The sequence below is a fragment of the Pygocentrus nattereri genome, chromosome 23, assembly GCF_015220715.1.
Source record: "Pygocentrus nattereri isolate fPygNat1 chromosome 23, fPygNat1.pri, whole genome shotgun sequence".
NCBI classification, from domain to species: domain Eukaryota; kingdom Metazoa; phylum Chordata; class Actinopteri; order Characiformes; family Serrasalmidae; genus Pygocentrus; species Pygocentrus nattereri.
In genome coordinates, this window is record NC_051233.1 from 21,842,226 (window position 1) to 21,857,138 (window position 14,913).

The 14,913-nt window shown below is 39.9% G+C and overlaps 1 protein-coding gene across 2 annotated transcripts in view; it reads left to right on the top strand.

Moving 5' to 3' along the window:
• The first annotated feature begins 636 nt into the window (after positions 1-636).
• The window catches only part of LOC108428067 (fibrinogen C domain containing 1), a 201,248-nt gene continuing 186,971 nt past the window's right edge, over positions 637-14,913 (top strand). For both annotated transcript variants that reach the window (XM_017698786.2, XM_017698793.2), the window contains exon 1: positions 637-1,431. In XM_017698786.2, coding sequence (XP_017554275.2) covers positions 1,360-1,431 — 72 coding nt within the window. In that variant the 5' untranslated portion in view covers positions 637-1,359. The remainder of the gene's footprint in view (positions 1,432-14,913) is intronic.

Sequence of the window (14,913 nt, forward strand, 5' to 3'; positions counted from 1 at the left end):
AAGGGCCTTGATTTCAGAGGAAACTCTGGATGAGCAGATGTCTAGAAGCGTATTTGACATCAGTGCATGAAGTTGATCCCAGTGCACAAGTTCCTTTTAGAGAGAGAGAGAGAGAGGAGAGAGGATGGGTGCACGTGTGTGTTGTGTCTTTTTCTTCCTCGTCTCACGCGGGAAGCGCCTGCATAAAGGTGCGTTCCTCTGCAGAAGCTGTCTGTCTCTCACACACACACACACTCTTTCACTTTCTCTCCCATCCTCTTCCACTCTCTCTCTCGCTCTCTCTCTCTCTCTACCACTGTCTCTCCCAGTCTTTCCATTTCTTTCTCTCCCACTCTCTCCCTCTGCCTCTCTCTCACTCACTCTGTCCCTCTCTCTTTTTCTCTCTGTCACACGCTCCCTCTTCTGCTCTCTGGCTCCTCTCACTCTCTCTCGATCTACCCCTCTGCCTCAATCTCTGTCTCTCTCTGTCTCTCGCTCTCTTTCTCTCAGTCACTCACTCTCTACCATTCTCTCCTTTTTCTCGCTCTCTCGCTATTTCTCCCTCTGCCCTCTCTCTCGCTCTCTCTCTCTCTCTTTCTCTCTCACACACAAACACGCTCAATCGCACGCCCCCCCCCCACCCCCCGCCCTCTCTCGCTCACACACACACAACTAGGACAGCATCCCAGTCTCCGTCTCTCCCGGACAGGTGCTCCAACAGCAGGAATACACCCTCTCTTTTTTTCCCGCCATTCACTTTACAGAGCAAGCCTCTTTATTCGTGTGCTCGTGTCAGTCGTAGCCTACGTTTCGTTTCTCCAGGTCCAACTTTTTTCCCTCTCCTTCCGAGACGCCATAAACGCAAGGCGGCCATGCCCCGGGATTATCCTCGCGCGTCCGCCGAGGCCATTTCATGCCGTTTTCTGCCACGCCAGCTCGTCTAATCCCTCATACTCAGAAGACCAGAGGACCAGGCGAGGAGGAGGGGTTGGTGGCGAGGGATCATCTCAGCGGACGCGGGCGGTCCCAGCTGAGGGAGCCCCCCCCATAAAAAAACACAACTGCAAACTCCGAGCCCTCTCAACGTCCAAGATTGTTTCTCACTTCGGTTTTCCATCTTTTCTTTCGTCTTTCTCGCGTGCGTATGTTATCACGATGGCTTTTCTACTAGAACCCGCCTCCTCCTCTTTTAGGGCTCCAGTAGCTCGTTCGGTCCCGGAGTAGATCAGCGCCTTCTTCTTCCCTCTGTGCTCATCTCTCTGATTCTGTGGAGTAGTTCAGCGTTCAGACGACTGATAGACGGTGTGTGTGTGTGGTTTTTCCCCCTCTCTCCCGTCTGTGAACCAACAGGCGGCTCTGGATTGGCACTTTTTCCGGAGGATGGTCAATGATCGATGGGGAATCATGAACAGCTCTTCGGAACTCGAAGACGGCCAGCGCGGTAAAAGCCAGGTAACGCGGCCAGTTCCTTCTGACTCCACATCAGTCCAACTTAACTTTGCGTGTATGTGCTCTTTGGGTGGCGCGTTAGGTGGTCCCTGGATACACCATTTTACGAGTGTGGATGCATTTGTGTGTGTGTGTGTGTGTGTGTGTGTGCGTGTGCGTGTGTGCTGTACGCCCCAGTATTTCCGACAGCGCTTCTCACTGGCTCTGCATCAGTGAACTTAACTTTGACTGCGGGTGCTTTTTTGGATAGTGCGTTAGGGGGTCTCTTGACACACCATTTGTGGGAGTGTGTGTGTGTGTTTGTGTGTGTGTGTGTGTGTGTGTGTGTGTTTCTGTGCCTGTACTCTACTGCTCAGTATTTCCAGAGGGTAGCGCATTAGAACCGTGTTCTTGTCACTCTACATAAGCAGAGCCGTAGATCAGATTGGGTCTACTTATGCTGGTCCAGGGCTTTTGAAATGTGACTTGTTTGCTGTTTATTGGGGGCCATATGCTGTGGTGATGGTTTAGGCGGGATCCTTTGGAGCTTAGGCTCCCTCTGTGGTTTCTGAGATGAGATTAGACTGGGGTGGGGGTTGGGGGGGGGGGGGGGGGGGGGGGGGTTGGGGGGGGGGGGGTGCAAGCAGTGAAAAAACAAATACGAACAAACTGAAAAGATATGCACATTAACTGCAATTTGATGTAACGCTGAAGTAACACGGTCTGAGTATGCTGCCTCTGTTTAGTGAACTGTGACATGTGAAAGATTTAGGTTCATCATTTCTTTTATTATGTGGGAATGTGTTGTGCTTCAATGTGCTACGCTGTCTTGAATCGATCAGTGATTTGATCTGTGCTGAAATGAGGTGAAGCAATAGTCCGTATTGAAAGGAACACTGGTCTAAAAAATGTGAAGTTGAATGACCGAGGAAAATCAGTAGAAGAGAGTGATGAGACGGGCAGTCCATTAATAAAGACACTAGCAAGAGTTGCATATAGACTTTTTTTGTTTAAACTGACAAATTTAATAAGCGATTGACTTGATGGCCCCTGAGTGCCTTATTAATTAAAAACTCCTCAGTTCCACGTATACATGCCGTATATATGTATATATGGGGGGCTGAATTTGTATGGATAGTTCGTTCCTCTATGAAAACAAAATATATTGTTAGTTGTTGTCAGTATGTGCCAACATATACATATATTTTTACTTATTCAGTACTTTTGTGGGGCAATTGTGGTAGTTAAGATACTAGTTTAATAATATATATGCATAATAATAACATGCCAGTCTTAATTTGTGTACCTGTGTGTGTGTGTGTGTGTGTGTGTAAGTACAGTGGCTTATTCACTTTTACTGGCCCCAAAATACACACACCTTAAACAATTCCAGCACTCTAGCCTCGAGTACACACCCACATCATTATACAATCATACACACGCACACACGCAAATGATGCAGTCGATGTCCACTCACCCTTCTTTCTTTGCCATCTGTCTTTCCCATTTTTTTTGCCCTTGCTGATCATTTTGGCACCCACTATCTTTTCCACCATATCCTCCCCTCTGAGAGAGGAGTGTGTGTGTGGGGGTATTATGTGCGTTCTGTAATGGTTTGTTGGCTGTGGGGATAAGAGCGTCAAGCTCTCGAGCCTACAAAGCGCTACTGCCTGCCTCTGCAGCACTCTGTACTCATTCTGAAGGAGATAAGGGGCTGTATTCATGAGACGAGGGGGAAAAAAGGCTGTCTCTGGATCAGTTTAACTGTGAAACGCACAGTGTGTGAGATCAGAATGTACAGGGAGGGGACTGATATGAGGTCAGTAATGAGGTGCCCGCATTTGTGTATGTTGTACTTGAAGGAATCCTACCTCCACCCATGACAATAAAATTAATCAGGTGGTCTTAATATTTACCAAAATATGAATGGAATGCATCATATTCAGCAGTTCTTGTTTGAGTCATAATGGCAGCTTTCTGTGCACTGCTTTTCGGGTCCCTATAGTTCAAGTGATGGAACTTCTTCCGTATGCATTTATAATGTTTATTGTAAATGAACAATAAAAACATTTCCTCAAGAAATATGTTTAAATATTAAATATATTTGACCAACACCAACTGATCTTGGCACAATCCTTTACATTGAGAGAGCCTAGTCTGCTTGATGGATGGATAGATAGGCAGATAGATAGAAGTGCCATTAGGTTGCAGCTTCTGTTGACCATATAGATAACATTTCTCCAGAATATTCTGGCCTCTGTTCTGCTCTTCATGCTTCTTAATGGCATGTTCATGATTCCTCTGATTGCAACCGTCCATAATGTTGTTGGCTGTTTGTTTCCTCTTCTATCTTCAGCTGTTCCAAAAGTAATTGTCTTTTCCAATGAATTAGTTGTCCACTTAATGTCCGAAGTAAGAGATCAAGTTCGGTTATCTGGGCTTTGAGTGAGAGACCTGATGCAGTCAAGGATCCATTTTTGATCATTAGAGGCAATGAACTTGTATGGCGCCATGTAAGTAGGAATGCAATGGAAGATTGTTAATCACCCCCTGAAGAGCCACCATTAATAATTCAAGCAATTTAAAAAAAAAAAATTGGCAGCTTATTCTCTTGATGTTATTCCTTTGGCATATGGCATCTCTCTCTCGCTCTCTTTTTTCTTTTTTCACACATACCCCAGGGCTGTAGCTATGGAGGGGTAGCTAGCCTTTTTCACCACTTGAACGCCAGGCCCCCAGATTTCTAACTAAATAACAACTATTTAAAAAATGTGAAGTCATAATGGGCAAAGACACTGTTTTCAAAAATAGTAACATGTAAAATGAAGTGGCCAACAGGTGGTCATTATTCTTACTATAGCAATGTCTCTGGGTCTTAATGCTTGTTAGCTGGCTGCAGGGCTGGATCCAGCCTTTAGGGTCCCCCATCTTGCTAGCATATGTACTGTAAAATTAGAGGCTAACTATAAAAGTGTCTGCCACAAGCTGTCTAAATTGCATACATGTATAACTGGCTAGTTTATGCATAGCTGATGCTGGTTGGGGTTCTAATAAATTACAGTTTAAAGTACAGATAAGCTTCTTTGCATGCGGGACTGTTGTAAAATGTGTTAATCAAGACTATGTTGTTTTCTGAAGCTCAAATTTAGGCTTGTATAAGTTAAGCTTGCTTCCTTAGATCCACAACTTCTTGTTGCCCAACTGCAAGCTGAAATAAATGGCAGAACAATGACACCACATAAAACCATTTTTTCGCCCCCCTCACTCGAGCATGTTAGGCAATACAATGGTATAGTTATAACACTGAAGGTGTTAGAGGGCACACTGGTGGCCATGGTTCCCTAAGGAACTGCTTATGCCGCTTATTACTCAGAGTCAGCGCTGGCTGGCCCCAGTGAAAAGTGAAATTCTAGCTACAGCACTGATACACACTCTCACACTCTTACACATGGTCAAGTTATTTTCTCTGTGCTCTGCCCGTTCATTAAAAAAAGGACAAGGTTATTCCACAGGTAACTCCACTATCTTTGGTACAAACTCACTGGACAAGACACTCATCCAAGTGTACACACACACACACAAGCGCAGTCCCACCCCCCTCCAAACCACCCCCGAGGTAGAGGTGTGTTCTTGGTTCGCTGGATCTCTGATTTCCTAAAGGGATGCATTCCTGCTGTGTTCTCTAGACAGTTTTTACAAGACTCCTACCACCTGTTCACTCACACACACACACACACACACACACACACACACACACACACACACACACACACAAAGAACATCATGGTCTATGATTTGAATAATATCTAAATCAAATAACTACAGCATGCTGTTCAGACCCATCAACAACTCCCACATAGAAACCAGTCAGTTCAGCACCATGGACAGGGCCAGCAAGCTTGAAGTCTCAGTTGAATACCCTTGTAAATGAATGGCAAAGAAGTTGGTGAAGAATCTTATATAAAATACTCTCAATTTACCCCAGATGTTAATTAGCCAAGACATGTTTGGTGTCCAAATTGTGCTTCTGTAGTTTAGCGCTGAAGCTCCGAGGCTAACATAACTGATAAACACTAGAAGTCAATTGTCATTAGGGATAGGGGAAAAATCAATACAGCATTGTATTGCGATATTTGGCATGGCAATATTTTATCAAGGTGCCAAACATCGATATTGTATCATATAAATTAAATGTTTTTTTTAATTTGATGATCCTGTTTTGCTGCAATAAAAATGATTGAAGTGAGACAAACAGACTGAAAAGCTTAACTCATTAGATTAAACAGACATTGCCAGTTTTTCTTTGGGGACGTCATTTGCAGTTGAAAAAAGGTAATAAACCATAGCATAGCACCATTTAAAAATCGCACTCATCATAAAGTATTGTGCCTTCAGTATTATGAGAACATCATATTGTGGGGATTTTGATGATACTCTCTTAATAATCACCCAAATCACCAGAAACTTCACTTGACCCTCTCAAACTGCATCCAGGTCTTTATTAAAGTTACTCAGGCTTGATATGGTTTAGTGCACAGTATAACTTAGTGTGAACTATAAAAAGAAGTCAGGATTTATGTAGTATGTAAGTATGGCTAAAATATTCCAGTGCTTACAGTCAATAAATACAAACTAATAGTTTAAAACCTTTTTATCTCAGCAGTAAGCGGAAAACGCACTACACAACTATAGAACGCATGCAAATAAATTGAAAATAAAGGTCCTATAAAAGCTGTATAAGACCCACTTTTGGTTCCCCAAAGAACTTTTCAATGGATGACGTGTAAGTGGGAAGGATTGAATAACCTCAATCGGAAGAACTTTTAATTTGGAATCGAGCCTATTGCTCTGTGTGAAGGTACTTCAAACCTTTAAAATGCAAGTTTGAGAGGATTTTTTTCTTTTGAGAAGTGTTTAATGTTTATGCATTGATCAAAATATGTTGCTCCTCAAAGTCTTGCCTAACAGGCATTAAACAACCTCTGTTTGGTCTTTGTGTGGATTATCCATTCTAAATTCCATAAGCTATTAAATTTACCTCGAAAGTCCTGCCCTGATAATGCTGTGTAATGGGGTATTAACTCAACACCATGCAGAGCTATGAGGCTTTTGATATGTCCCAACCTTAATTATTACAGTCATTGCCCCAAAATTACAGCCCTTATTTCCTGTGTCTATTATCTTTCAGTGCTCCCAAAGCTAACATCAGAGCTGGGGGAGTGCGCTGTCTGCTTAAAGTGCAGACATTTTGGGATAATTAAAATAACATACTACAACTAAAGCTGCTTCACGAGTTCAGAGTCTGCTTACACCAGCAATAGAAAAATGCCAGTGTGTATGAGTTCTCTGTAGACTAACGTGGTGGACTCCTTACCTTTAGTGATCTTGTGCCAGAAACTGAGGAAAAAACCTGTTAATTAACGGTAAAGGTGTGTTTTCTCAATGATTAAAACAGTTTCACTACACTCTTTAGTAAAGAAACTGGTTCTACACACTCAAAGAACCATTTGCGTGATTAAAGGGTTTTTTGCAGCATGAGATTTTTCTTCAGATTGATGGAAAGCATAGATCAATGTGCTATAGACAGTTCTAAATAGAAACTATTTGAGAACAAACCTATAGAGCACCCAAAAGGCTTCTTCTATTGTTACGTTTGCAGTTATAACAAAAGAAGAACCATTTACATAGAATAGATCTATATAGAACTGTCTACAGCACATTCTCCATTAATCTCAAGAACCATTTCATGATGCAAAGAACCCTTTAATCATGCAAAGGGTTCTTTGAGTGTTCATAGATTTACATAGAACAATTTTCTTTACCAAAGAACCCTTGAAGAGGCATCTTTTTAGTTCAACTAGTTATTCTAATATAAAGCATTGTACCATAATATATTAACAATGACAGCCATTAAAGTAGACAATATCTGTTAATTTACATTCTCTTTCTGTAAATTAACAGAGGTTTAAAAAAAAACACTATATGTATAGTTTATTTATGTGCATTCAGTATTTTCTTTCTCCAGGAAATAGGTGTTGACCATTACATTTTACAGCAACTTGATGGTCATTATTTAAAATTTATTTATTTATTTGAGCATACCTTTCACCTTGCTGGTGTGCATTTAGAGACTGTAGCCATCTGTCTCATCAGTGGTCAGTTTCTGACCACAGGGCCACTCTTGGCAGAGTAATTTTTGGTGCTGGACCCCTCTCAACCTAGCTGTGTCTGATGCATGTAAAACATTGTAGCAACACTGCCTACCTGATACAATACCAGCGCCATACACATGACCATGTCGGTGCCACAGCTGTGCTGAGAATGATCCACTGTCATAACAAGTTGCTCTTCACCAACTACATCTTTTTTTTCAGTTCTTACTGTGTCCATGCTCTGCCTTTATTACAGCCTATGTTCTTTTTAGGAGTCTTGCTTTCCATTATTTTATAGAAATCTACAGGGATATTTTTTTTTCCCCACTTCCAAAGTTCAGTCTTAGATGTTGGTGGCATTTTCAATGTCACAATCCAAGTAGGATTATTTACAAATTTAGACTCACCAGTCCATAAAACCTCACTTCACATATTAGATGTGCAGTTTTATTGTTCCTGTGCAAATGTTCCCTTTTTTTGTTTGTTTCCTTTTGCCAGCAAGAGCTTCTTGACAGCAATACATCCTTTCAAACTTCTGGGGTCTTTTCATAGTGGAAGGATGGACAGAAACAAGAGTGCAGCTTGGTTTTCTCCTCTTTCTCAAAGACGAATGCTTTAGGCACTGTTTATCTGATTTGTCACTGTTTTGGTGTTCTACTAGGTCTTGTATGATTGACAGGGGTCATCTCCAGTGTTTTGAATACCCATTTATCATGCAAGTGCAAATCTCATATCTAATGTTCTCATAAATGTTTCTGTTAACTATTTTAGACACACAAGAACATGTGACCAATAAGAAGTCTGGGTAGTTTCTTATGTTAATGTTAGCGAACACTTTGGGAAGAGCTTTTGTTGGGAGAATACAGTTGTAATTATATATATATATATATATATATATATATATATATATATATATATATATATATATATATATATATATATATATATATATGTGCACAATTTGAAAACTGTGTTATATAAATTGGCGGGTCTCTGATCTTTGCATGAAACTGTACACATTTCCAATAAAGTGGCCACTGAGTGGAAGCTCAAGGTATTTGTTCCTAATAAAGTGGATAATGAATGTATACATCTGACATAATAAGCAGTTCAGCAGCTCTATTGTGTGGCAGTCCTCTCTTAGACTTTACCTTTAGTTATTGGCTTATTTTTGGATCTTTCCTCATTTTTCATCTTTCCATTGATCTGAGTGCCAATGTAGCTTGTACATCTCCACTATCTGTGTCATAACTATCGGGTGTCAACAAGGACACAAGATGTTCCGTTTCTGAGTCTCAATTTCTTTTAGTGTTTCTTGCTCATGCTCTCAGCCTGCTCATTTTGGGTCTAGACTCGTATTTCTGTAAAGGACCTTTGGGGCAATCGGACAGAATTGATTTTTTACAAGTGATGCTTGTGGATTTGTGGTGCTTTAATTAAATATCATCGTGTCTAAGCTGTGAAAATCTAGCTTTTATTAAGATGACCTGATTGACCCAACAGAATTCGACAAAATGCAGTATTTATTTACTTATTATTCTTGCAAGAAGATTTAATGTACATAGGGTTTCTACATTAAGCTAATTTTTGTAGTCCTTGTGTCTGGTTAGGCTTTCTTTAAGCAAAAAGAAAAGCGATGGGACACATAGATTAAATAGAACAAAGCAAATGTATTGAAATAGGAAAGCTATTTAAAATAATGTATGTATTACATGTAACATACACGTAATATAATTACAAGAGTTTATACTGTAATGCGTTCCATTCTTTGTTACCGAAGAAACTGATCCCATTAGTGTAGAATGTTACCTTTAACACTGTTAGTGAGTGAATACTGAAATTCTTTTGCTTTCCACTTTCTGTATCTTCTTCCCCCTATACTCTTTCAACCCCCTCCCCCAGTTCATCTGTCTTGACCGCCTCACCTTTCTTTCTCCATGTGGTCAAACCCTGACAGTTCTGTCGATAGTGGCCCTGGGAGGTTGGGCTCACTTTCTTTCTCTTCATTTTCTCATTCCTGTCTTTCTCCTTACTCATCTTGCCCTCCTGTACACCTTCCTCTGTCATATACTCTCTCTCTACCTCAGTCTCTCTTTCTCACTCTCTCATGTCTGTGCTCTGCTCTCTCTTTTTTCTTTGTAGCATAGTCGTAGAGGGTTGCGCACATAAACACACACACACACACACCCACCCACACACACCCACCCACCCACCCACACACACACATGTATCCAGAGGGGGCAAAACGAATGAAGGCTTGAGGTTTTCATTGCTGATGATTCCCTGAGAGTCGTGCCTGCGCACACTGATGGGCTGATATGCACATACTGTGTGTTTGTTCCTTTTATGATCCTATGACGCTCACATCCACAATGACACAAGAGTGGTGATTGTACCTGGATGGTGCCTATACCTGTACAGATTACGACTGGACATGTGTGGACGATCCATGGATTAGAATTTCCTTATTATTTTAAGTTAGTAGAATTTGCCACACAGTTACAGCCACTGGCCACTTTATAAGAAACCCATATCTTCTAGCTCCACCTTGCTAGCTCATCTGTTACATATTGTGTTAGGAAGAACTAGTGCTGACCAAGACCAACTCATGTGTCACAATCCCCTCCCGTCTCCTGTAAGATATTACACATGAACATATGGCGAAGACCAAAACTCATGACCAACAAGCACATACTTAACGTGTCTACACTAGGGCTGCAATTAGGGCTGGACTATTTTGATAGTCGAATAATCTACCAATTATTGAAACGAATAATCAAATCATTATTTCAATTATTATCAATTATGAATCATTATTACCAAATAACTCCTGTGTCGCTATCAGCATTTAAATTTAGCTTGAGGTTTTTATACATTTGCTAATTATAAATCTAGATAGTATTTTTAAAAAATACTGTTTTAATGAACTTTTCTGCTAATACAAAAGCAAAATAAAACAGAATATATTTTTCCTGTAAAAAATGTACAATTAAGGAAGTCCAAAGTAGTTGCAATAAAATTTAGCACAACTAAACCAGTTTTCCCCTTAAACACACCAACAGGTTCTCTGTCCTTCAACAACCACACTTGAAATAGTATCATTTTGGATCTTTCTTAAACTGCCACTCTGTAATGGTACTGAACGCAGTCCATCATCTATGTATTTATATCTATGAGCAACAACGTCTCCAGACATAAACATGAGTTGTGTTTAAATTCAGCAAGCAGTGCGAACGTTTGTGGCAAACTTGTTCTCAATGAACAGTTCAATTTGTTTAAACGCAACTCCATTAACGATTCCAGAGAGCGTGCATTTCAAAATAGATGTTACAGCTCGTAGGATAGCTTTTAACGTTAGCAATGGTTGACTAGCTAGCACAACTGTTTAACCGAGACGGATGTTCTTCATCCAGCGAGCCGACGTCGTTCCCATGCCAGCTAAGTTTGGCTTTAAAAATAGCATAACTAACATCCTTTTTTCTGAGTTTAGTGTAAAATTCTCCCACGCATTTTGTTCTTGAGCCTGCCACTGTGCTTTTGTCAAACGTCCAGTAAGCTGTAATGTCAAAGCATTCCCAATTAGCGTGAGAGATGCATGATGTCATTAACTAGTCAACTATTAAATTAGTTGCCAGCTAATTTGGTCATTAATTTTGGGTGACTAAGTCGATTAATCGTGAAAGGGAACAATTCTCTCTTTTCTTGGCCTGCAAAACTGTAACATTGAAAGTTAAGAATGTCTTACTAACTACTGTTAACTCAGCATCAGGTGCCTTCAAAATTCAATGGGCCTTCTTCACCAACCATTCTTAAGAAGAATTTTCCACTTACCCCCTTACGCAGAATTTATGAAAATTCTGACATCCACCAATGTTTTTCTATTAGGGCTTTTCTTAAGTAGAAATAGAATCTAGACAAACTCAAGAGCACGATGTGTGAACAGATCTGTGGTTTAAAAACATGTCATGAATCGGGTGTAGATTTTCTCTTAGAAGAATTTAAGAAGAGATTAGTGAATGGGACCCAGTGTTTATACATCAGTCAAATGAAATATGGAATAAATGCTGACATTTTAACACCCCGGTCAAATTGCAAGTTAGTTGAGTTGATATATAATATTTTATTGCACATTTTAGTGTGCAGTTTCTATTTATTTGCACAGTTTAACATATTGGGGGGAAAAAAAAACATAAAATGTGACACAACCTATGCACCTATGCACATATTTAGTTTTTTTTCCTTCAATGTGTGAAATTACAGAAAAAAATACAGTATGTAATTTGATCAGAGGTGCACACACTTTTGTGCATGACCAAAAGTGAGTCCTTTATTTAATGTCATAGCACCTTCAGGGCTTTAGTTTGTATATCTGAGTTTATTCATAGCAATGTTAAGTATGTTTTAATATGAAATGTTAATGGGCAGTAATAAAACTGTCACTTGGACTGAAATCTTTCATGGCCAACGCCGCTCAATTGGCCAAAACAGCACTAATGAGAGCAGATTGGATCTAACAGTCACATCACACAAGCTAGTCAGTCATGGACATTCACCTACTAGCTGATGGCATCCGATGGCTTGGTGGGTCAAAGTACTTGGCTCTTGGTTGGATATTATTGGGAGGTAGACCACTCTCTACTCAGACTTTGTAAAATAACTCAACATGATGCACTTTCAAAACAAGCAAATCGGTTATAACATACCGTTCACTAAACCCCTCCCCTTAATAACAACTGCACAGTTGTAGCTTAGCAACCACAACTCTACCTGGGCTCCAGTTTTGATAAGCTTTCAGAATTTTACAATATGCTTTATTGCTGTTAGAGGGATTTTTTAAAATGAGAGATCCCAATTCCAGTCCAATATTTCAAAGGTTTGGAGATGGGAGTGAAAATTTAGCCATTTCCTTGTCCGAAGACAGTTTGGGAGACCACGTTACCAATTAATCCTGTCAAAAATCACAAAGAACAGACACATCAGCATGACAGTACTTAGCTAAATCAGCTGAAAGCTAATTGATGATGCTCTGTAGGCTGTAAAGATAGAGGATGACGCCTACAGAGCGTCACTGAAGGTGCTCTGTAAGATTTAGCCTCTATCTTTATCTTCTTAATGCTATAGAGTGGTGAGAGATCCGAATGTTTTGTATGTACAGAGGCACTTGAACCAGCTCTTGGGCTGCAAGTGGTTGTGGCCCCTATGGGCGTAGTTGAAAATCCATAAAATCAGTGTAACACAAAACAAGTAAGTTCCCACCCAACTGACGTGGACAAACTATACCAGATTTAGTAAGCATGGAAAGAGGGAGTCACACAGCTAACAAAAACCTTTGTTTTCAGAGATGGTGCACACCAGTCCCACCACCTCAGCAACTTCCAGTGCTGCCATTCATCATCTCTCCATTGCTGCATTAACTCAAACCCAGAAGCAGACCGCTAAAAGCCATAGATGGTCGATTATTTGTAATTTGCTCTGAGAAGGCGGTCAATTAGTGCTAATCATCTTTTTCACCTCAGGCGACGTTTGTGAAGAGTAACTCATTAAAACCATTAACATCACTTAAAAAACTGTGATCTATATTCTTAATGAATATGGTTCTAATTAGAACCATGAGTTCATGATACTTCGCTAAAGAAAATGGTTCTATATAGAACTATGAACATACAAAGAAGCCTTTGCATGATTAAATGGTTCTTTGCATTGTGAAAGCATTCTTTAGATTGATGAAGAATGTGTTGTAGATGTTCCATATAGAATTTTTTTGAAAAAGGTTCCATATAACACCAAAAAGGGTGAAACCACCAAAAGCTTGACGTCATAACAATAAAAGAACCCTCTTGGGTGCTATATAGAACCATCTACAGCACAGAACCCTTTTACTTTTAATCATGCAAAGGGGTTCTTTGATTGTTCATGGCTCCATATAAGATCTTTACCAAAGAACCCTTGAAGAACCGTCTAGCTTTAAGAGTGTCATTTCAGACTTAAATGGTTCTTTGCATGGTGAAATTATTCTTCAGATTGATGTGTAAATGTTTTATATGGTTCTGTAAGGAATGTTTTTGAAAAACTGGTTCTGTATAGCACCAAAAAGGGTTCCTTTACTATTGCAAGCTTAACATGATAACAACATAGGGACACATTTTGGTGCTATATAGAACCATTTTCAGAAAGGTTCTGTATAGAACCATATACAACACCATTTTCCATTTAAGCATGAAATGGTTCAATATGGAACTCATGGTTCAAAATCAAACAATTCCCTTTTCTAAAGTGTACCCCAAGCTGTAGTATACCACTTGATCCTCTTAAAACACAAGAACTGTTCTAATGGAACAGTCAATAAACATAGCATACCATTATTTTTCCCTTTTTCTTGGCTGAACGTCTTTAATAATATTCTCAAAATGTCTTAAAATCATTTCCGAAGAAGACAGATGTCAGTCTAATGTTAACATGGCAGTTAATCCGTGGCGACAGCTATGGCAGCTACCCAAAAGGCTAGATGATGTCGATGCCACAGATGGTGAACTAAAAAAAAAATTCCACTAGGAATTTTTTTAAAAGTCTCCTCTTGTATGGAACTTTTTCCTTTTGAGAATCATACTCTAATATCTGGTTTTAACTTCGAAGTCCAATGGATCTAACAGCCACCAATCAGCATCAGAGCTGATGTTTAAATGAATAAATCTGGCCAATCAAGAGTCTCTAATATGAATGACAGCCTAGGTAAGTCCATTAAAATGCCCTTGTGTATTTAGCCTTCAGTTGCACACTCTACTCCTTTCTAAAATTTTGATCGTAATGTTCTAAAGTACTAAGGTTCAAAATCATCAACTGTGGAATTTTCAGTGCCATAGCTACCATTGCCATGGCCCCCTCAGTGCTTATCAGACATTGCAGAAGTAAAGAAGGGACTTTGCGATAGGTCAGTTGGTTGATTAGTTTGACCTCTTGCCCCCATATAGAATGGAAAAAGTTTGCTATAACCATACAGCTACAGAAAAGTGTCAGATAAGTGTAACATTATGTTGGCTGTATACCATTGCTGCAATACGGAGTTATAGCAATACTGGGAAGTATAGAAAAAAAGTATTTCCTGAAATAATGACGTTTTTTATTGAACAGTTAAACTTTGCCTGAAAAAGTACTATGAAAATGAGGGGTGTCCCCTCCTGATTTCTTCTGCTTTCGCATTTGTGTCACAGTACCTGAGTAAACACAACATACATTTTTTTAATGACCATTTTATTTACTGAAGGAAGAAAGTTATCCTCCACCTACCGGCCCCATGTGGAAAAAGTAATTGCACCCTTGAATGTCCAATCATCACTCCATGTTCTAAAGCTCAAGC